The 24283-nt window shown below is 45.2% G+C and overlaps 1 protein-coding gene across 1 annotated transcript in view; it reads right to left on the reverse strand.

The window, feature by feature from the left end:
- Positions 1-9794: 9794 nt before the first annotated feature.
- The window catches only part of LOC146797071 (transforming protein RhoA-like), a 126796-nt gene continuing 112307 nt past the window's right edge, over positions 9795-24283 (reverse strand). Inside the window, exon 5 of the mRNA XM_085629687.1 lies at positions 9795-12625. Coding sequence (XP_085485813.1) covers positions 12452-12625 — 174 coding nt within the window. The 3' untranslated portion in view covers positions 9795-12451. The remainder of the gene's footprint in view (positions 12626-24283) is intronic.

The raw sequence follows: 24283 nt of genomic DNA on the forward strand, positions 1-24283 counted from the left end.
TCACAAACCCGAGGTATTTGTGATGAGCAGGATGAATTGGAATATGAAAGTCCATCGTTCTTTTGCCCACTACGCCACCCCAGATTGGACCCAGCCATATACAAATCAGTCTTGACCCTGTGCCCCATGGTAACAGTCTAGACCGAACTGCCAGGCCGAATGATGAATTTAACCCAGATCTTTTGACTGGGGAGAATGTTTGCATTGTCAGCATTCCATCCATCATTTGTTTGCTGTAACATGGGTATGCCCTGACGTGGGTCCTTGCTCACTGTACCACTGAATTCAAGGTAGCCTGGCTGAAGGGTGACATACCCTGAAACCGGTCCCAGGATGCTCATTTCCAGTCCAGGGAGGACCTGGCCTGGCAGTTCGGTCTGGACTGTTCCCATGGGGCACAGGGTCAAGACTGATTTGCATACAGCTGGGTCCAAACTGGGGTGGCGTAGTGGGCAAAAGAACGATGGATTTAACCAACATCTTTTGACTGGGAGAGAATGTTTGCATTGTTAGCATTCCGTCCATCATTTGTTTGCTGTAACACTTAACATACACTTGAGCATAGGCAGTGTCTGACTGGACTTCGTGGATCCTAGAGTGTCAAAGAGAAAATCTTCCTCTAAAGACTCTTTATGTAGCTCCACCCCATGGTATTCTGCTGCTCTAGCAATAGGCTGTTGGTATGACAGATTGTCATCAGGTGGAGATGGCCTGGCAGGATAAAGATCTGGGTCTGTACTCTGTAGAGGGTCAGTTGTGTAGCCGGCCCAAGGATCTGGTAATTGTGCATCATCTGTGTGAAAATAAGGTGGAGGAGAAGAGACTAGGTCTAATCTGTAATGGATCAAGCTGTGGTGGAGAGGGAAGAGGAAGAGATGGAAGTGTTTGGAAAGGACTAGTGCCTACGCTTTTTTTCTTCAGAGGGATTTTGCACGGGCTATCATCAGAAATTTGGTGCGTCGCATGGATATGGCCTGTGTCAGGGTGAATATAGTTTTTTCTGTTTTGGATCCTGTTTAGGAGGTACTGTGTCTATGTTTGGATCCGGTGATGTTGTCTTTGCTTTTCAGCACCGAAGCTTGAGTTCCGGTGTTGAAGGTTTCGGTTCCAAAGGTTTCGGTTCGGAACCCACCTTGGATTTAAAGCTCAAAAATTTTGGCTCGGAATGTAGTTTCTTACTTGTCCGTGCAGTTTTGCAGCTTGATTAATTTTCTGGATTCACATGCTGTGCATTATTCCGCCATCTAGTGGTTGGGTCCAGAACTGTTGTATTTCTTCTCTTTTTTGTTGTTGTTAGGGGGCGTCGACATAACATTTGATGTCCTCCTGGAACGTCGACGTGCTTCCTCTGGAAGCTCCCACCTTTGGTCGCCATCTTTGGATTTTTTTTTTCCTTTTTCCTCCTGTCATCTTTCTGGAGGAGGAGGGTGGGTTCACTAGTGAATCCAGAAAATGCTTCAAGCTGCAAAACTACAAGACCGGTAAGAAACTAGAAGTTTTGCTGCATGAATCTTTTCCGGATTCACATGCTGTGCATATATTTTGTAGCAATTCGCTAGTTTTGTGGTGGCTGGGTGGAAGAGGAGCGGTGGTTTGTAAATATATGTTGTCTTCTGTCCTACTTGTGCCTCTTTATTCATCTGAATGTCCACACAATAATGTTTTGTGAATGTGTGCACTGAAGACCATGTTGCGGCAAAGCAAATGTCATTAATTGGAGTATTTGCTAGAAATGCAACTGCTGCTCCTTTCTTTCTTGTTGAGTGAGCCTTTGGTGCTTTTTGTGAAGTTTGTCCTGCTTGTTTGTGGCATAATTGTATGGCTTGAGCAATCCATCTTGTGATGGTGTTCTTGGTAACAGGTCGTCCTAGGAAGCTGTTAGCAAAAGATACAAAGAATGGCTTTGTTTTCTTGTATTCCCTTGTCCTTTCAATGTAATACGTGACTGCTCTTCTAGCGTCAGGTGTGCAAAGCTTTCTCTGCTTGTGTCTTTGGAAGGAACTTGGAATCTGTAGTTTGGTTTATGTGGAATTTTGATACCACCTTTGCCATAAAGTGTGGATCTGTTCTCATGACAATCCTGTCATTATTTATTTGTAAGTAGGGTTCCTGTGGTGTTAGTGCTTGTAATTCGCTAACAACGTATAGATGTAATTGCAGTCTTTAGCGTGAGCATTTGTGGCGTTGCTTTGTGTAGTGGTTCGAATGGTGCTTTTATCAGCTGAGCTGGTACTATTTTAATTTCCATGTGGGTGCTGGTACCCTTTTTGGAGGTGCTATTCTTTTTGCTCCTTCTAGGAATCTTTTGACTACGTTTAAGAAGTGAAAAAACTCAAATTTCTCTTGTATAAGCCACAATTGCTGCTAAGTGTACCTTCAATGACGTGTAGCTTAGATTACCGAGTAGTAAACGTGTCAGGTATTTTAGAACGGTCCTTTCCCTTGTGATCTTCTTTGACAGGTTTTCTTTAAGGCACCATTGGGAGTATCTCTTCCATTTTGCTGTGTAACATTTTCTTGTTGTTGGCTTTCTTGCTTCTCTTAGTACGGTCATTGTGCTTTCTGGCAGTTTGAGGGGTGCAAATTTTAAGTCCTCATGAGCCATGCAGCTAGGCTTAGGCTCCCGGGTGACTTACCTTTCCGTTTTGCATTGTTAATAGGTCTTTTCTTTTTGGAAGCCTGTGCACTGCTCCCTGTGTTATCTCCATTATCTCTGAGAACCAGGTCTGTCTGGCCCATTGTGGTGCAATGAGAATCATTATCATGTGGCTCATCTTGCATTTGTTGATCACTTTGTGGAGAAGTGGTATCGGGGGGGAAAAGCGTAAGCAAATATCCCTGACCAGTTTATCCATAGTGCATTCCCTAAGGACTGCTTGCTAGGTTGCCTGGATGAGAAGCGTTGGCATTTTGCATTGTGGTGAGTAGCAAGTAAGTTGATTTGCGGAGTCCCCCAATTCCTGATTATTTTGTGTAATTCTGACTGGTTCAGTTCCCATTTATGGGATGCCGACGTCTGTCTGCCTCTACATTGTCCTTTCCTGGCAAGTGTACTGCAATTATGTCTATAATCCTTGGGATTGCCCATTTCCATAGTTTTTGAACTAGCGTTGAGAGTGCTAAAGACTGTGTTCCTCCTTGCTTGTTTATGTAAAACATGGTGGTTGTGTTGTCGGTTTGTATTAACACTTTCTTTCCGTAAAGCTCCTTCTGAAAGGTTTTTAAGGCTAGGAACACCATTTTTAGCTCCAGGAAATTGATGTTTTACCGCATCCTCCAGTGTCCACAATCCCCTTACTTTGAGGCTGTTCATATTTGCTCCCCATCCTATGTGGGAAGCATCTGTTGTTATGGTCACTGTTGGAGTTGGTAGTGTGAAAAGTCTTCCCTGTGTTTTGTTTGTTTTGGTCCACCATACCATCTCCTGATGAACTGTTTGCGTGACAACCACTAGATCCTCCCAACTCCCTGTTGCTTTTGACCATTGCTCTTGAAGCCATTCGGGGAACAGCCTCATGTGCAAGCGAATGTTGGGGATTAAATGAATGCACGAGGCCATCATTCCTAGAATCTTCCCCACTGTCAGAGCTTGCCCCTTGTGGTACTGATGTGTCTCCTGCCAATGTTCTCTTCTCGCTTGGGAACACCTTCCCTACTATAGTGTTAATTTGTGCTCCTAAGAACACCTTCTGTTCTGGAGACGACTTTATCAGTGTATTGAAAATCCGAGTTGAACAAGTGTCTCTATCACTTGTTGTATATGCGGTTTGCAGAGACTGTATGAATTTGCTTTTATTAACCAGTTGTCCAGGTACACATGAATCCCCTGTCTTCTTAGAAGAGCGGTTACTGCTGCTAGGCATTTTGTGAAAACTCTTGGTGCAGATTTAAGCCGAATGCTAGCACCTTGAATTGGTAGAGTGTTTTGTTGACCACAAACCTGGATAGTTTTTTGTGTTTTCTGTTCATTGAAATGTGCAAGTATGCATCCTTTAAGTCTATGGTTGTCATGTAGTCTCCTTTCTGCTGAGGTATCACCTCTTGCAACGTTGACATTTTGAATCTTTGTGTTTTTATGAATGTGTTGAGAAACCTTCGGTCTAGTATTGGACGCAATGTTTCATCTACTTTTGGAATTAGGAAGTACGTTGAGTAAATGCCATAGTTCCTTTCCTTTTGTGGTATCTGTTTTATGGCCTCCTTGGATTGAAGTTCTTGCACCTCCTGGAGTAACTGGGATAAATCTTTTCCCTAATGTTTCTTTTTGTTTGGAGGTTGGTTTGTCAGTTTTATGCAGTAACCGTACTGTGTTATGTTTAATATCCATATGTCCGAAGTGATTTCTCTCCATTTTTGGATGAGGTATTTTAACCTGCCTCCTACTGCTGTAGTATGTTGGAGGAACTGTTTGTTTGAAGGGTGAAGTCTTTTTTCTGATAGTGTCCTTGCAGGCCCACTCTGATGTTTTTGGTGAGTGGCCCACTTTTGGAATGCAGTCACTTTGTGGTCTGCAGTCCTCCTCGTTGTGTTTGCCCTCTTCTCCGAGGGTGCACTCGAAAGGATTGTCTTCCCTGTTGGGACTACCAATTCTGCTGCTGCCCTTGGCTTACCCCTTGGTAAGTTTGCGGATATGTTTGGTGCGAGGCTGTTGGTTGATGATTACCTCTGCCTGCTGGTCTCCTTGAGGGTGGGCCTCTATGCATGCCTCTAAATTGTAGTGCGCCCATAGATCACGCTATTTCATTGCCTTTTTTCAATTGATTCAGCTTTTCATCTACAACGCTACCAAACAGCGTTTCCCCATTGAACGGTGAATTTAGTATATGCATTTGCCTGGCTGTAGAAGTAATGATTGAGTCAGCTGGCACAGACTCTTTAATGTACAATGGATCCTTTGAGGAATGTTTGCATTTCTTCTCACCGCTTGGCGCGACTGCCTTGCAAGTTGCAGGCTCTTTAAATGCTTTTTTCCCTTGATCAAGTACACTTGGTAGCATGGGTAGAAACTGGCTCCTTGATTGTGTAGGCAGTAAGGTTTCTAGTAGAAAGCATGATTGTGGCTTTTCTTCTTCAAGTTGCACTCCATATGTGTCTGCTGCCCTTTTTATGACTTAGTTGTACATCCCAATGTCATCTGGTGGTGAAGGCCTCGAAGGATAAGTGTCTACTTTTTTGAGGTTGACAGATCTCTTACCTTCTTTGTAGTCTTCTTCTCTACCTCTACGACTGGGACGTCTGTATCCTTGTTGACTTCAGGGCCTTCGACATTGTCCTCCTCTTCACCAGAAAGGCCCAGATCTCGAAGCGACGGTGCTGGCCTCCTGGTCCTGCATGTTGTAGTTGGCCCTTCTGTGTCTCTCTCGTACCCTTAATGTTTTTTGGGTGAAGGCCGAGCACATGTTGCAATCTTCACTTTGGTGATCCAGCAGAAGGCAAAGGTTGCAGACAGGATCCTGACCTTTTTGAGCGTACTTATGATGACAATTCTTGTAGAATTTGAAAGGTGTCATGTTCATTTCCGCGCACAGGGAGCCCCCGGCATGGGCATTCTTTGTGTACAAGTATCATACTTCCCCTTTTTGGCGCACTCCGGCTGGTCAAATAGTAATCCAGTACGTCGAAAAGTAATTCATCGGTGTTTTGTACAAGTTTCACTTAGTTTCGTCGATTCTTCTCTCCAAATCTCTGGAGCGCCTTTCGTCTCGATCCATGACCCAACGGCGGAAAAGAAGAATCTGAAGATGGCGACCAGGAGGACACCAAATGGTGGTATGTTGAAGACCACCAACAAAAAAAAACAAAAAACAAAAAAAAAAAAAAGGGAGAAGAAATATAACAATTCTGGATCAAACCACTAGATGGCGGAATAATGCACAGCATGTGAATCCAGAAAAGATTCACGCTGCAAAAGTGGGCTTTGGCCGACTCGGTCCCGAGCCGGAAGGCTTTTCAGAGAGTTTCGGTGTCGAGCCATGAGGCGGAGCGTTGGAATTCTCTTCTCGGTGCCAACCTCGGCCTTGAGGCGGAGTCAAAGCCTTAGATTTCTTAGGGACAGTGCGGGGAAGATGGTGTCTTCAGTACTCCCGTCCCCTTGTCCCTGAGGCACATCATCGTCCTCAAGGTCGATCTGCATGTCTGATCCCGTCAGACACATCTGAAGCCAGCTCCTCCTCTGCCGCTGACATCTTCTTGTTCCGAGTCTTCGCTGAAGAGGTCCGGTGTGACACCCAACTGCTGCATCTCTCGACGTCGAGCCCCACAATCACGGAGTCTTCTTTGATCTGAAGGATCGGCACGCGTCGCAGTCTTGCACTTTGTGCTCAGGGGACAAGCACAAATCACACTCCGGATAAGAGTCCGTACGAGGATATTTTGTATTGGCAAAGGGGATAGAATTTAAATGGAGTCCGTTCCATCGACGAGGAGCCGAACGGACGCCGATGGGGCGGAAGGCTGCCCGCAGATCTTCCAGTCAAAGTTTCTTGAAATTCAAATCGAACCGTGGAAAGAGAAAGCGCGTTCCAAAACAATACCGTCGAGGTAGAGAGAAGTACGCACCGAGGGGGAGCAGAGGATGGATTCCGAATCGGAGAGCAGCAATATCCGTACAAACCCGATGGCGCACTGTCACCAAAAGGAGTCATCTACCTCGTGACTGGAAAGACTTCTACGAACAAAAACAAATTGCAAACATCCGGACCTAACAATAGATGGCAGGAGTATGCAAAGCATGCGATCTACAGCTCACATGCCTTGAACCTTCATTTCTCTCCATAGGAATACATAGACCTATTTTCCCTTGAAAATTGTTTCAAGTGTGGAGTGATTTGTATGAAAACCTGAGAAACTACAACTGTACAAAACTGATTTTACTTACCTTTTCTCTAGCAAATGTCCCAGTACAGGAATATCACACTGAGAAGAAAAAGTAACAAAAAGTAATCTGAAAAGTAATTTTGGCATCTTGACTTACCTGTATATCACTTAATTGCAATTGAACCTGCATTCAATTGTAAAACACTGCATAAGATTTTGCAAAGAATTTATTTCACTTACCTGTGCCACGCTTGGCTTAGTTCTAGAATTAAATAACTTAATATTTTTATACAAACAAAATTGTTCTGAGTTCAGTCTTTGAGTGTGTGAAATCATTTGATGATTGTGTACAACACATGCTTAACACTACCCTCTGATAAAGCCTTACTGCTCGCCCAGAGTAAGGTGCTATCTACTTTTACCTCTGCCCACTCACTCTGTGTACACTATACCTCATTTTAGTATAATATATACCAGCTTCCTACAACATGCATCTTGCACACTGGAAAAGTTAAATACAATTTTCTGTCAGGTGTACACAAGATACTTTTCCCACTAATTCCAGGAAGCTTATAGTCGCCCCGTTAGGGAAGCTGATGTCAGAATCTGCCTCCATTTTTTTCACGTTTAGGCCTGTCGATCTACACAGCTCCCTCAGAATCCTTCAGGCACTAAAGTCGGGATCACCTAATGACCCGTGTGCGGCCAGGCTTTTGTCCGAAGTGGCGGATACTATTAATCCAGAGGTGAATCTAATGGTTATCAGGTCGCTTCGCGAGGCGTTCGTTCCAATGTCGTGGAAGCAGGCGCTGATTTGTCTCTTTCTTAAAAAGCCGTCGCTTGACCCTCTGTTACCTGAGAACTTCCGCCCTATCTCGCTTTTGCCAAGCCTGGTTAAGGTCTGCGAGAAGGTGGTCACGTCTCAACTTACCAACTATGTAGAGGCTTCAGGCCTGCTTCTTCCGGCGCAGTCCGGTTTTTGTGCCTCGTATAGTACGGAGTCAGCATTGTAAGAGGTGATCCGGGAGTGTTTGGATGCCGGCGGGAGAGCAGCCTTGGTTATGCTAGACCTCTCGCCGGCATTCGACACTATGCCCCACTCCCTGCTCCTTGATCGTCTTATCAGAAATAGGTATTTCTGGATCGGCTCTGCAGTGGATCAGTACCTTCTTGGAAGGCCAGTCGCAGCATGTCTGGCTCCCCTCGTGTGTCTCCGTGCCGATGCAGGTGAACACCGGCGTGCCGCAGGGGTCATCACTTAGCCCCCTTCTTTTTATTATCTATGTGACTCTGGCCCCTAATGACGCCGCGAGATATACCAGCAAAGTGATGGCATACGCTGATGATACTCAGCTTTTGTTTTCCTGGAGTAAGGAGGATGACTCGGTCGTGGCTGCGCAACACTGTCTGTCTTCTGTCTTTCATTGGCTTGCGAATGCACAGCTGAAGTGTAACGAAGGAAAATCTGAGGTGCTCTTGTATGGCTCTTTCTCTGCGGATTTCAGAGAAAGACTGACCTCCCAATTTTCCCTGGCCCATTGCGGGAAATTGTGCCGTAAAAAATCTCGGCGTCTGTTTCGATGAAAATTTGAACTGTTCGACACAAGTGAAAAAGTTGGCAGGGACCTGCTTTGGTACTTTGAAAATTCTGAGGAAGTTTCTACCCATTCTGTGCCAAAGAAAATGTGGTCCGCGCCCTTATCTTGTCCCGCTTGGACTATGCCAACGCCCTTCTGGTTGGTAGTCCAGGTTTTCTTGTCAAGAAATTGCAAGTAGTCCAAAACTCAGCAGCCAGACTGCTATTGGGTCTGTCATCTAGGCATAGTGTACGTACCCACCTGCGTACCTTGCATTGGCTCCCATTTGAATCTCGTCTAAAATTCAAAATGCTGTCCATCGCTCATCGGGCCCTCTACAGTTTAGGCCCTATTTATCTTCAGAAGAGATTTGTGTTCTATAAACCTGGAAGACTGTTGCGCTCGTCCGCTCAGCTGCTGATACAGACCCCTAGGTTCAATCGCCAAAGGCTTGGCGGGAGCTCCTTTGTTAGGAAAGCTGGTTTGGCCTGGAATATGTTGCCCCTGGCGCTCTGGGGGACCCAGGATCCATTGCTTTTTAAGAAAAAACTAAAAAAAAAAACCGCTGCTCTTTGGCTTTTGATCTGTGTGCATCTTCCTTTACGGAGTAAGCGCCAGGACACTCTTTGAGTAGCCGTGCGCTGTATAAATTAAATATAACATAACAAGTGACATATTGAGGGAGTGAGATCTGGATCTGTCAGAAGGCTTGAAAAGGGGGAACTGGTAACTTGCGGAAGTGGCAGTTAAATTGTGGCCCCAACGTCACTTCCGAGGTGGGACAGATCTGACAGTGCTGCACGACAGCACCAACCAATGAACTAGGGAATTGCTGAGAAAAATCTCTAGATCACCTCTGGCACTTGGAGGAAGTCACGAGCTGAGAAATCTGTGTTTAAAAGTATTCATTAAAAAAAACCTTTTTGGAAGATGAGACAGAAGGAGGAGGTTGTGGCACTGTACAAAAATAGTAAATCACTGCAGACGCAGATTTCGGTGTCCTGACCTACAGATGGAAAACAAGAAGAACTGGATGTGGCATTTGCGAGGGACAGAGCTCTACTGCTTACAGCTAAGATGACTAATGTAGTAAAGCAACAGTGGTCTTTTGAGAACGCCTTTTCAGCTCCTGCCTGTAGCACAGAAAATTCCTAGAGAACTAATTGGGAAAGACCAGAGTAGGAGTACAGACCAACATAAGGGAAATTTTCAGGTGAAGCCAGTTACAGTAAAATCTAGTTTTATATAAAATAGTTAGCTCAGTTCCTTATTTGAAAGGCTGTAGAAATGATCCCACAGCTGGCAACACACCACTATTGACTTCTGTACCAAGACATCAATTTTGTCAGCCTTTGCTAGATACCCTTGAAAGTGTTGAGTTAGCCACACACCAGCCTTTAGTACTAAACATTACTACAAATTTATTACATTATTGTTGTTTTCCAAGTACATTTGAAAGATAAAGACCACCGTTAGGACACTTGTGAGTACAAACTGAGCACATAAAAACCACTTACTGATGGCATTCAGTGAGTACAAGATAAAAGAAGCAACAGATATGCCCTTGTTATCAGAGGTGCTAATGCCTTGCTTAAAAATATATATATATATGTATAATGACCGATACCTTAACATAACAAAAGAAATGGAGGCGAAAGGTTGCATAAGCTGTTGTAACCAGTCTGTTGCACTTCTACATTAAGTGGTTGGCTCCCTACCATTGTGTGTGCTATGATATTGTCAGATCTGGAGTAGCCTCATTTTTTTTCATACAAGGATCAGCCGCATTACAGGCTATCAGCATTTTTAAAAGATAAATATAATGTAGTAATTTTATACAGCAGGAAGATAAACGCCTCATCTTCTGACAAAAAAAAAAAATATGATCGAGGTTTTTCTAATCCCTTTTTCTGAGGCCGGAGGAGGTGGTAGAGTAAGAGGAAAAATATTCTACTTAGTTTTCAAAAAACTAAATGTGGTTACAAGCGTGACAATCTTTTGCTCAAGTGCAGCGTGCAATCTGGATTCAAGATGAAACTGCTTCTGAAAGCATGGCGAGATTTCTATCATTGCTTGAATCTCTTTACAAGACACATACAAGACCACCCCTGTGCCTTTGAACTGCAAATGTATTCCTTTTTACTTAACTACATTTCACCAACGGGTTCGCCGCCTCTCGGCAGAAGGATTACAGGAAAACTGAAAACTAATTTGGCACGAATTACCCAATAATCCAGACCACCACATGCTTCCTTTTCCAAAATGAGATGGGTGGAGAAGAGTGCCACAAAAGCAGTAATGTCTCAGAAACTGTGGTCTGCATTCTTGAAAGTGGTTTATAATTTAAGTCACTTAGGCACTACTTCACTCGGTCTCAACGATATCCCATAGTTTACTGCACCGGCTATTCTAGTTGGGTTTGATGCATTTTCAAATCCAAGTTAGCAGTCCTTTACCTCTTTTTGCCATCTACTGCATTGCAATCATTGTGGACAGCCCATGTGCTCTGTACTGAATTGAAACACTCCACAAGCTTGTGCAACATAAAACTGCCCCTATCAAAAAAAAATTCCACTCTTTGACTAGCTAAGTAGCTTCAGAAATGTAAGAATGCCCTTGTCAGCTACACAGTTGAGATTGTCCAAGTTCTGAACAGATTCAAAAGGCTGCAGCTGTGTTAACGACACTGAAAACTGAAGCAGAGCTAGGCTCTCTTAAGGAACCCCACCAACAGGTCTGAATGTCTTAGGTACTGTGGGACTAAGAGTCCATGTTACACTTTGTTTGCAAGTTAGGCCTCTGGAGTCTGCTGAGAGAAAACGTGATTGAACAAAGAAAAGATTGGAGTATAATACACTGATAGACAGATTCATGATGTGATGAAGAAATAAGCATTTCCTGTCAATTGTCTGCTATATTTATAGACTTGTTAAAGACAGAAACACTTTTTTGTTACAGTGGAAAAATAGTAAGGGAAAAGTTACAATCTTTCATTGTACACAGTATATAAAAGACTTTCAAAAGTCTGGTCGCATTTGGACATGTTTTGTGGCTGCTCTCTAATTACCCCTCCCTCCCGTTTCCCTCTTTTATTCTGCAAAAAACTGAAGACGCACATTACACTTGAAAGAGTAGCCCAAACCCAGAGCTGGTTCTATCTGGCTATTAGCATAAACATAACATTTTCTCGCTTCTGTAGCCCAGCTATCAAGGGCCAATGTCTTTTTCCAACCAAGTTGTTGAATAGCCAGCAAACATTCAATAAACTGATTCAGGTACACAGTAGAGGGATGTTAACAGGGGCAACAGGAAAGTGTTACTTATCACCAGAGATCACAGTGTTGCCTTCTAAAGAAAAGACCTTCGGTCTCCCATATTAGAGAAGGCATTACCGAGGCACTAAGTGTTTGCCCAACCAATTGGCCATATGCTCAAAATGTGTGCACCCCCAGGGGGCAGGCAGAAGGGGGAACTAATCCCTTCGACTTTAAGGGTGCAGCTTTGGTGGTGCCATTTGTACAGCATGTGTGGTGGTTGTCAAATGTTGAGAGAAAGCTGGATTTCATTTTTCAACAACCCTCCCATGATAGTTGGCTTTTACATGACAAGCCCCTCCGCGTTACTCTTTATTTATACAGAAAGATTTCTCTCTTCATATCTTATGTTAAAAAAAAAAAAGCACAACACAAACAGGCCTGGTTAATCAACCACAGTGAGAAGAAAAGCCTTGTGGGATGTTGACAATTTGCCAAAATCAAAAGAAAAAACATAAAAACCCTACAACACCCCAAATTAGACTCCTCTCTTCATAAACAATAATCCCGATTGGCCAAATCACACAGAAAAGTTGGTCTTGGGAAAAGGAATCAATCGGCACGGACGCTCGGTCGTTGCCATCCTGTTGGTCTCAGGTTCATTTGGTGGTTCACTCCATCCGGGCCTCTCCTAAGCACCCATCGTGTGGAGAGAGAAAATGAATCTGTCTGAAAGAGTGGACGCTTTAGAGAGGGAAGGAGGAGCTGGTAGACTGAATGGCTCATTTCTCATCTGCTTCCTCTTTACAGCAGCTGGCAAGCATTCTTCTTGCGCCCACGTTTGGCCTGCAGGGCAGCTCTAGTAGCCATCTCAAACACCTCTCTCACGCCGTCCTTGGTCTTGGCAGAGCACTCCAGGTAGCCAAAGGCGCTAATCCGGTTAGCCATATCCCGCCCTTCCTCAGGCTTGACAGGCTCCTGGTGTTTGAAATAGACAGGTAGAAAAATGCAAGATTTAAAATTTGCAAAAAATGTAAAGAAAACACAACGTATTCAGTCACTGCAGTATAGAAAGCATAGCAGGATTTTATGGTTTTCTAAGTATGAAAAACACTTGCGTGGAAAGAAAATATCCACAATAGACATCTAGAAGGAATATGCTACTTACCAGTATGCATCTGTTCTTGGCATGTAGAGCTGCAGATCTACACACTTGTGCATAGATCACCATCTGGTGTTGGGCCCGGATGTTTGCTGTTTGTTTTTCCTCTTGGAAAGTCTTTGGAAGTCACGAGGTAGGTGACTCCTCCCTTGGATCGTATTGCGCATGGACTTCGGCTCCATCCTCAGACTGTTTTTCGCCAGTAGGGAAAGATGGAGCATAGTAATAACAGTGAAGATGCCCATGTGTGTGCTATCTAAATAAGATAAACTGGAACAGATACAGGTAGCCGGGGAGGCGGGTGGGCGTGTGTAGATCTGCAGCTCAACATGCCAAGAACAGATGCATACTGGTAAGTAGCATATTCCGTTCGAGGCATATGAGCTGCAGATTACACACTTGTGCATAGATTATATAGCAGTACCCATCCTTAGCGGCGATTACCGGTATCTGTTGCAGTGGTTTGAAATAATGTTTTGAGTACAGCCTGGCCCACACTAGCTTGTTGCTTAGTTTGCACATCTACACAATAGTGTTTAGTGAAAGTTTGCGGTGTTGACCATGTAGCTGCTTTGCAGATATCATCTAATGGGATGTTTTCTAAAAAAGCCATTGAAGCCCCTATTTTACGTGTAGAATGGGCTTTAGGGGTAACGGATAGCGTTTGTTTTAGTTTGTGGTAGCAAATTTGAATGCATTTGACAATCCACCTAGCTATCCCTGATTTGGAGATGGGGTTGCCCTTGTGTGGTGGAGAGAAAGAGACAAACAGTTGTTTGGTCTTACGGAAAGGTTGTGTTCTCTCGATGTAGTAGAGTAAGGCTCGTTTGACATCTTTCTGCAACGGTCTGTGGTTGCGAGAAAAATACTGGTAGTTCTACAGATTGGTTTAGGTGAAATAGAGAAATGACTTTGGGGAGGAATTTTGGGTTGGTACGGAGAACCACCTTATTATGGTGCATTTGTAGAAAAGGTTATTGAATAGTAAGTGCTTGTATCTCACTGACCCTCCTGAGGGAAGTGATGGCTACAAGAAAAGCGGTTTTCCATGTTAAGAATTGAAGTTCACATTTGTGTAGTGGTTCAAAAGGAGGTCCCATTAGTCTGGTGAGAACGATATTTAGGTTCCACACAGGTGAGGGTGGCACTCTAGGGGGAATTATTCTTTTAAGGCCTTCCATGAAGGCTTTAATGGCAGGTACTCTAAAAAGTGAGAGATGTCGCCTGTTTTGTAGGTAAGCTGCTATGGCTGCGAGGTGTAGTCGAATGGACGTATAGGCTAGATTGCACCTTTGTAGGTGGAGTAAGTAGCCTATGATGTGTTGAATGGACACATCTAGGGAATCGATGGTGTTGTTATGACAATAGACAACAAAACGTTTCCACTTGGCGGCGTAGCACGCTCTAGTGGAGGGCGCCTAGCTTCTTTGATGACGTTCATACAGTCAGGGGGAAGATTTAGGTACCCGAATTCTAGGATTTCAGGAGCCAGATCGCAAGGTTGAGCTGAGCTGGGTCCGGGTGTCTGATCTCTCCATGGTTCTGGGTTAAGAGGTGTGGAGAGAGGTGTAATTTTTGATGCGGTACTACCGATCGTTCCAGCAGTGTGGTGTACCACGGTTGTCTGGCCCAAGTTGGCGCTACTAATATTAGTATGAGGGAGTGCTGCTGTATTTTGCGCACCACTAGTGGAATGAGTGGGAGAGGCGGAAAAAGCGTACGCAAATCTGCCTGACCAGTTCATCCATATCTCATTGCCTTTGGACAACGGGTGTGGGTATCTGGCGGCGAAGCTTGGGCATTTTGTGTTTTCGTGGGTGGCGAAGAGGTCTATCTGTGGATGCCCCCACATTTGAAAGTACGGGTGAAGAACTTGCGGGTGAAGTTCCCACTCGTGGAGTTGTTGTGTTTGTCTGCTGAGTAGATCTGCAATAGTGTTTTGGACTCCTGGGACATGTTGGGCTAGGAGAGAGATTTTCTGGGATATGGCCCATCTCCATATGCTCTGTGCTAATTGAGAGAGCTGTGGAGAGTGTGTGCCACCTTGTTTTTTAATATAATACATGGCTGTCATGTTGTCTGTGCGGATTAGGACTGCTTCGCCTGAAATCTGTATTTGAAAAGATTTTAGGGCTAGGAAGATTGCTAGTAATTCCAGATGGTTGATATGGAGTAGCTTCTGTTGAGGTGTCCATTTGCCTTGCATGGTGAGATGTTATAGATTAGCTCCCCAGCCGGAGAGCGATGCGTCTGTTAGTACTATCTGGGGAACCGGGTCCAGGAACGGTCGACCTTTGGAAAGGTTTGTGGTGGTCCACCACTGCAGAGAGCGATGGGTACGACCGTCTACTAACACCAGATCTGTTAATTGACCCTGAGCCTGGTTCCATTGGTGCGCTAAGCACTCTTGGAGAGGACGCATCTGGAGTCTTGCGTGAGGTACTATGAAGATGCAAGAGGCCGTCATCCCTATTAGTTGCATGAACACCCAAGCTGGAAGGGAGTGTTGTGCTATGAATTTTGCGCGTAGAGCCTGAATACTTGCAATCCTGGCAGGATTGGGGTAGGCAAGCGCTTTTGAGGTGTCTATAGTGGCACCTAGATATTGTTTTATGTGGGATGGTTGTAGATGGGACTTTTCGTGGTTTACCGTGAAGCCTAGCTGGTGAAGTAGTTGGATGGTGGTGTGCGTGTGTTGTACACACTGATTGTATGAACTGGCTTTTATCAACCAGTCGTCTAGGTATGGGAAGACATGAATGTGTTGTCTTCGCAGATGTGCTGCGACCACTGCTAGGCACTTGGTGAATACTCGTGGTGCAGTTGTGACTTCGAACGGGAGCACTTTGAATTGGTAGTGTTGGCCGTCCACTACAAATCTGAGGTACTTCCTGTGAGCGTTGTACACTGGAATGTGGAAATAAGCGTCTTTTAGGTCCAAAGTCATGAGGAAGTAGTCTTGGGAAAGCAGCGGAAGTACCTGCTGAAGCGTCACCATATGAAAATGGTCTGAGTGTATGTATTTCTTTAGGGGCCGAATGTCTAGGATGGGCCATAGGGTCTCGTCCCTTTTTGGTATGAGAAAATATAGGGAGTAGACCCCATATTTTTTTGGTTGGTGGGAACGTGTTCTAATCCCTTTTTGTCTAGGAGGGAGATGACCTCCTGCTTGAGTAGCAGTAGATGTTTTGGTGACATTGGTCGTTGTCTGGGTGGAATGTTTGGGGGGGGGTAGATATTAGTTCTAGGCAGTAGCCTGACCAAATTATTTATGTTACCCATTTGTCTGAGGTGATGGTAGTCCAGACCGGAAGGAAATGTTGGAGTCTGCCCCCGAACGGAGTGGGATGGTCTGGGGCAAGTGGAGGGAAGTCATTGGGTATGCGTGGTGGCAGAGCGGGCGGTGTTTGTTTTGCCTCTGCCTTTGTTATTGTTGCCCCTGTAGCTGCGCCTCTTTGGTAACCCCTTGTAAAGGTGGACTGAGTAGGGGATTTGTATGAAGTGGAAGCGGTGTCTGAGGAGTAGCCTCTGGATGTGCTCCGAAAGGCAGAGCGGCGAAAAGAGCGTCTGGGAGGGTGAGATTGTAAGGCTCCCATGGATTTTGCCGTGTCAGTGTCCTTTTTCATTTTCTCTAGGGCGTCATCTACTTTTGGGCCAAACAAATGTTCCTGGTCAACGGGATGGTTGAGGATGGAGGCTAGTATTGATGGCCCTAGAGGCTGTGTCTGCTGCATCTAAGGCACAACGTATGGAGGTATTAGTAATTGTTTTGCCCTCCTGAATTAGCTCATTGGCCCTAGTTTTGTATTGATCAGGGAGATGGTGCATTATGGCTTCTAACTCGTCATAATGGGCCCTGTAATACCTCGCTAGTAGTGCTTGTGTATTGGCGATATGCCATATATTGGCCGCTTGAGGTGCAGTACACTTGCCTGATGCGTACAAGAGTTTAGACTCTTTGTCAGGTGGTGGTGCGTCGCCTGACGCCTGGGAGTTGGCCCTTTTCCGTGCTGTGGATATTACCAGGGAATCTAGTGGGGCTGGCCCTCTGATGTAGGAGGGATCTGTTGGGGCGGCTTTATATTTCTTTTCAATGCGCGGGTTAATGACCCTGGCCCTGACTGGGTCCTTAAAGATTTCCGGCGCATGTTTTAGAACACCTTTAAGCATAGGCAATATGGAGGTGGTCCTATGTGTGGTGTCAAATGTATCTAGGAGGAAATTCTTCTCCACTGGGTCGGTATGTAAATCTACCCCGTGGTAGTGTGCCGCCCTTTGCAGTAAATGGTTGAACCCCAAGGAGTCTTCTGGTGGAGAAGGACTGGAAGGGTAAAGATCGTCTTGTGGGACGTTAGGGATATACGGGATATTATAACCGTCCCATTGGTCTGGGGATCCTGTGTAAGTGGGGTCCCCTGTAGGTATATCTTGGGGCACATCCCCTATGTCATCATATGGATCCCCTTGATCATCATCATCCGTGGATGGGGTCGGGGAATGATGAGGTGGCCGGGGGGGCAGGTGGTGGAGGTGGGGAAGGTAGTCTGAAAGGGGAGGTAGCAGAGTCCTTCCTTTTTGGAGGTGGAGGCGGACCAGGTTTCTCTGTCTTTTTTTGATAGAGAGCATCAAATGTCCAGTTTTGGGATCCTTAGTTACTGTTTTCTGTAAGGGATCCGGTGCGAATAGTTCTGGAGAGGTTGGTTGGTCCGTCGGCGCCGAAGGCGTCAGGGCCGTTGGTTTTTTAGGTTCATCGGTGTTGGTTCGTTGTTTGGAACCATGCTTGGAAAGCTCCGATTGTTTAGTAGGCGCCGAGATGGATTTCGGCTTCGAAGTGTCGGTGCCCTTGTGTGCTTTTATCGGTACCGAAGATGGGGTCGGTGCCGAGGATCTGGGTCTCGACCCCGAGTGTTTCGGTGTGGGGCTCGGTGTCGAGATGGAAGCCGGCTTCTTTTTCGATACCGAAGAGTCTTTATCGGCTCCGACGGTGGGCTGGCTCGAGCCCGAGCCGCCCGAAGGCTTAATTGGCTTCTTTACCGGTCCCGAAAGTGCGGTGTGGGAAGCAGGGTCTTTGGTCCTGCTTAGGCCCGAAGGCGTGACTGAAGCCTTTTTCGGTGAGGGTGTGGGGGGTAGATTAGTACTCACGACCCTCTGTCCCGGAGTGATGCCCTCCACATCTGAATCGTCTGCTTCGGAGGCGCTGACGAGTCCCTCGTCGGTGTGTTGTTCTGGAGCGTTGACGCCTTCCCCGAAGATGTCGTCCGGGATCGCCGAAGTGTGTGCCATGGTTCTTCTGGCTCTTCGGTCCCGATTAGTTTTCTTGGACCGGAAGGATTTACACGCCGGACAGTCTCGAGCCTCGTGTTCAGAGGAGAGGCAGAGATTGCATACCTCGAGGAGATCGGTGTGGGGGAATTTGGACCCACATCGAGGGCACTTTTTAAATCGAGTCCTTTCCATTAGCCAGGACCGGAGCTTGGGTAGGCCCGAAGACCACCGTCGACGATTGGAAGCGAAGGTCTTGCAGATGAGAGGCGCTTCGAGTGGAGAGATCGCGATCGGAACAATACCGCAAATTGGGGTGAGCATTGCGCGTCGATCTGGAAGTTGTTCGGAACCGGAGCGCGAAGATTACATCCGAGCCCGATGGCGGAAAAAAACAATCTGAGGATGGGGACGAAGCCCATGCGCAATACGATACAAGGGAGGATTCACCTACCTCGTCACTTCCAAAGACTTTCCAAGAGGAAAAACAAACTGCAAACATCCGGGCCCAACACCAGATGGCGATCTAGGCACAAGTGTGTAATCTGCAGCTCATATGCCTCGAACGTATCTATTTTACCAGCCTCACATGTAAAAGTAAACAAACGTTCATAATTCTTCTAATCAGTTTTGATTTCTCTCTACACAAAAAGTACAACACTGAAATGGGTTAGTCCTTATACCATGCAATCTATATAGGACTGCTCCTATAAGACAACCCTCAATCAAAGCTCTTCCTACACATCTTCTGGTACCAAGATCACCTTAATTGGACCTACAAGCAGTGTGTTTTATATTAACACCACCAGGACTTGAAGCAAAGCAGACGCTTAGGAGGAAACTTGGCCATATATATGAAGAATCAACCAGGGCAGATAACTAGAGCTCTAATATTTTATCTTTCCGGTACAAATTTTAGAAGCTTGCAAGGAAAGTTCACAATGACAAATCTGTTATCTCGTGCAGTCTCTGCTTTTGTACAAATACATACAGGTAATGTGTAACTATTTCACTTAACAGGTGATAACATTTTGATGCGTTGAGCAAGTTACACCACTCGAGCCAATTCTCAGGAAAATCCTATTCATTATATGGGACGAGTTTGTAGGATGAACATGTTTCACTAAAATACTGCAAAGTAAGCACAGTTGTACACTGGTTAAATTACCTTTTTAATTACTTTTCAATTTGTCGTGTCATTAAGAGTAGTCCCTGCTATTTATACAACCATGTATATAGGAGAACAGATAGTCCTGAGCAATTTCAAGAACATTGGCTGTCCAAATCAGTAATTCAGGATATTAAAAAAAAAAAAAAAAAAAAAAAAATCGCCTGGTGAAGCATCCCTTTATCGAAAATCTGCTCCGCCACAGACAGTTTTTGTTTCACTCTTATTCCCACCCGTCTATACCCTACCAACTTGGGAAGGGAGATCGTGGTGCGGAGCTTTTCTGAGCTGCTGAAGATAAATAAAGTCACTATCCTGTAAATCCTGGTTCCTGGTCATGGCTTTCCCCTCTAAATCCACAAACCATAGAATATCTGAGCATGTGCAGGATTCACATGACACCACGTCTTTAAAAATATTTGTACCCAGAAAACGTGCATACAAATGGAAACGTTTTCTATGTTATAAAAAAAGTAGACCTAATTAGCCAAATTGCAAATTTTAACCCTTCTCCCTTTCCCAGTCCCCAATCCAAAAACAAAAAAAAGGAAAATGTAGTCTTTAAAAGGCTTGGCACACATTGCACTAATTAGACACTGCACTTGTAAGGAAATCCAGAGGCTGCCAGCCTTCCCATTGTGCAGTGGAGTCTCAGCTGTTTAAAAAAAAAATTGCAGGAGGAAGCCTTGCTGCCTTCATGCCTTTTTGGCGAACCCCTTAGAGAAATAGGTACATAGGGGTGGTTTATTGATTCAGAGAATACCCCTGGCAGGGAACTAGGATTACAACGTTCCTTCTCGCTTAAGGGGTGCTTTCTGATATGCATAAACAATCAAGTAAATTAAGTTCAACCCTTAAGAGGGTTCCAAGGATGCTAGCAAAGAGGTAAAAAGATTAATATGAAAAAAAGCTTTGCAACAAGAACTGACCTACCGGAGAATCTGTTCTGGAGTCTATGCAGTAAAGTTTAGCACATGTTTGTAGTGATCTCTACGTTGCTCATCTGCAAATATATGGAATCAGAACATTGTGCATCAGAGCAACAGTAGCTGCTTTGGCACGTGTAGAATGAGCCTTAGGCTTTTCCAGACACGGATGTTTAGCCTTTGGAAGCAAGTGAATATGCATGGTACTATCCATCTAGCTAGCCATCCATCTGGCTTGCCATAGTTCGAAGAGAACAAATCCTTTGAGGACTACACCATAATTTACGAATAACGACTGCCAATGGATTTGGTCTTTCAAAGTTATGTTATTATGGCTTGTAAAGCGCTTGATTACCCAAAGGTGTCTTGGCACTTCCTGGGAAACGAGAAAGGTGGTGAATTTACCAAAACAACAGTCCCCAACTTATGGATTAAAAAGCCAGGTAATCATCTTAGAGCTCTCTTAACATCTAAGGTATTAAGTGATATTTCTGGTGGGGCTGAATGACCCACAAAGAAAACTGTCTGAGGTAAAAGTTTGATTGGTTGACGTGCTAGAGATTTTATTTGGTTATAGTCATTATCTCAGTCAATCCATAACTATGAGGAGCATCTTCATTGTGCATTCCATCATTCTGATAAAAGCTTTCAGAAGAATGGGGAAACCAGAGGAAAAACGTAGGCAAATGTCTTTGATAAGTCTATCCAAAGGGCTTTGCCGGTGGATTAGGGTTCTGGTAACTTGGATGTGAAAGTATGTCATTTCATGTTTTCTACTGCAGAGGCCAAGTCGATTTGCTCAGTGGTGAACTCGATCAAGATATTTTGCAGAAGTAGTCATCTAGCAGCCATTTTAGGTGTTCTCTGTGTCTACTGAACCAGTGCACTCTCTGGAAGCTTAGTAGATGTATTGCCAACAGAAAAATGTCCCAGTGCCAGATCAATTGTGCTTTCCATCACAGGGCTCTTGATCTGGTTTCCCCTTGCTTGTCAATATAGCGCATGTCTATTGCACTGTCCGTTTGAATTGATATAATTTTTGCAGGGATGGAAGGGAGGAAAGACTTGAGACAGATGAACTGTGCTGAACTAAAAGTGTGTTAATGTTGTACAACGTCTCAATTGGTGACCATCTGCTCTGAGCCGACTGGTTTCTCACGTGGGCTTCTCAGCCTTCTAGCCATGTATCTGACAACTAAGACAGGATTCAGAGGTTTCTGGAACGTAACTTCCAACAGCCCGTTCATTTTTTTGGGCGACCTTTTAAAAGACTTACTGGCTGAGTTGCTTTGTGTTATTGTCTCTTGCTAGTCCTTGGTCTTATGACAATTTAACACCCAGCCATTCTTGTAATGGTCGCATATGCAGTCTCGCATTGGGAACTAGAAAATGTACGTTGCCCAGGAAATATGAAACTTGTATGACTGATGGAACAGTTGCTGCTTTTTAAGAAATCTTCAAATTTACAGATGATAGTCATTCTTTCGAAGAAGACATTTCTTTGCAGCGTGTTTATTGTGGCCCTCAAGCGTTGTATTCTTTGCGCCAGGAGTAAAATCGTTTTTGAGTTGACCTGGAGACCCAGGTTGCAGATAAAGGACGGTCTCAATGTCCAAGTGTTTAAGCCAAATTTGATTTTACCAGTAAACTGTCCACGTATGTTAATATACATATGCTCTTCCACAGCTCTGCTACAGCTACCACTTCAAGCCAAAAGAGAGGACATGAGGGATGAGTGTATCCCACTCGAAAGCGGAAAGACTTTCCATGCGTCTTGCAAATGGGAACGTGAAAATAAGCGTGTTGAGGTAATCCAATTTACTTGGTGAAAAAGAAGAACTATTTGATAAAGAACCAGCATGCAAAATGTTCTCATTTAGACTAATTTGCTTGCATCTTTTAGGTTCAGCATTGAATGAAGCTCTAGGATCATGCTTTTTTCTTGAGCCAAGGAATAATGGGAGTAATCGGATCCTGCAAGTAGATTTGACAGTATTGGAGGACACAATTGTGTTTGGTTATCTTCTGCCATTACAGAGAATAGCTGGAAATGTTCCCCTCACTGGGACACTAGACTAGTGGCACAGTCCTTGTTTTCGGTGGAGAGGACTTTACTAAAGCTGCAGGAGGTTACCGAAAGCTTCACTTTTTCCTAGATTTCTGCCTCAAACCTTCTGCTGTGGTTCCTAAAAGGGAATATGGAGGTGCGCTTGTTCGTAGGTTTTGAGAAATAGCAATTAACCTCACTGTTCAGGTGGGGGGCGTGGCCTGAATAGCCAAGATGGCAGACGCATCTTGAGCGAGCTATGAATCGAGCCCCACTAATCCCTCATAATCCTGCTGTGAAATGCATCACCGGAATACCAGACTCCCCTCCCTGAATCTGGCGTGCAGCTGTGGCAGCCTAATTGGGCCCAAAAGTGGCTCTGACCCAGCAATGAATGCAAGGGAGGTTGGACTGGGCCTGCATGTGTATCCTGGCGTGACCCAGCACGGATGGTGTGTCTACGGTAAACGCCCCTGAGGAGCGCAGAAGAAAGCTGCCAGGAAATCTGCTGGGGCACCGGGGTCTATGTGGACGCTGAGGAGGTTTGCAGACCTCTGACGGAGCCGCTGACATGCCCTGCCCTGGAATGTTGCAGCGAGGACCGCGGGGAGCTGCCTCGGGCGGCTCGCGGGAGACGGGGCTGGGGACCTTGGCCTGAGGGCGGATGGATGATTTGGTTACAGTGTATAACAAAACATTTCCACTTTGCTGCAAAACACACCCTAGTAGTAGGTCTCCTAGACTCCTTTAGGATATTCATAGTCTGGTGGTAATTGTAAATAACCAAACTCTAGGACTTCAGGATCCAAATCGCCAGGGTGAGTTCCTTGGGATTTGGATGCCTGATTTCTCTATGGCTCAGAGTGAGGAGACTGGAGTTGAGATGCAGCTTTTTGTGTGGAACAACTGAGAGCTCTAAGAGGGTGGTGAACCATGGTTGACATGCCCATGTGGGAACTATGAGTTAGAGGGATGATTTGCTTCAGCTTCCGAATTACCAGCAGAATGTGTGGGAGAGGCGGAAAAGCATAGGCAAATATCCCTGACCAGTTCATCCATAGGGCATTGCCTTTGGAGAGCGGGTGTGGGAACCTGGAGGCGAAGCTTGGGCATTTTGCTCTGTGGCAAACAGGTCTATGTGAGGAACCCCCATTCCTGAAAGTAGGGAAGAAGGATTTGGTGATGAAGTTCCCACACGTGGATTTGTTGTCCCTGTCTGCTGAGGTGGTCTGCAATTTGATTGTTTACTCCTGGAAGGTGTTCTGCTAGGAGATGCATTTTGTGATGTAAGGTCCATTTCCAAATGGCTTGTGCTAGGCGTGACAGTTGGAGAGAGTGCGTCCCCCGTTTTTGTATGTAATACATAGCTGTCATGTCTGTGCGGACTAGGATAGTTTTGCCTATTAAGTGAGTTTGAAAGGCTTTGAGTGCTAAAAACACCGCTAGTAGCTCTAAGTGATTGATATGAAGGCTCCTGTACTTTAGAGTCCATAATCCTTGGATTGTGTGACTTTGTAGGTGAGCACCCCAACCAGTGAGCAATGAGTCTGCTGTTAGCACGGTCTGTGGAGCAGGGTCGAGAAAGGGCCGCCCTTTGGATACATTTTGCGGGTTCCACCACTGCAGAGAACGATGGGTGCGGCAGTCTACCAACATTAGATTGGATAACTGACCCTGCGACTGGTTCCACTGACTTGCTAAGCATTCTTGAAGGGGGACGCATGTGAAGTCTTGTGTGAGGAATAATTGTAATGCAAGACGCCATCATGACTAGCAGTTGCATGAAGACTCTTGCTGCCACTGATTGGTTGGGCTGAAATTGAGTGAGAAGGGACTGAATACTGTGAATCCTGGCTGTATAGGGAGAGGCTAGAGCTTTGTGAGCATCTATCATGGCTCCCAGATATGTTTGCGTGTTGGAAGGCTCTAGATGAGACTTCAACGCATTCACTGTAAACCCTAGTTGGCTGAAGTAAGTGAATAGTGGTTTGAGTGTGGTGAGCTAGTTGTCCAGGTATGGGAAGACATGGATTTGTTGTCTTCTTAGATGTGCTGTGAATACTGCTAGACA

This window comes from Triturus cristatus, chromosome 10, assembly GCF_964204655.1.
Source record: "Triturus cristatus chromosome 10, aTriCri1.1, whole genome shotgun sequence".
Lineage (NCBI taxonomy): Eukaryota > Metazoa > Chordata > Amphibia > Caudata > Salamandridae > Triturus > Triturus cristatus.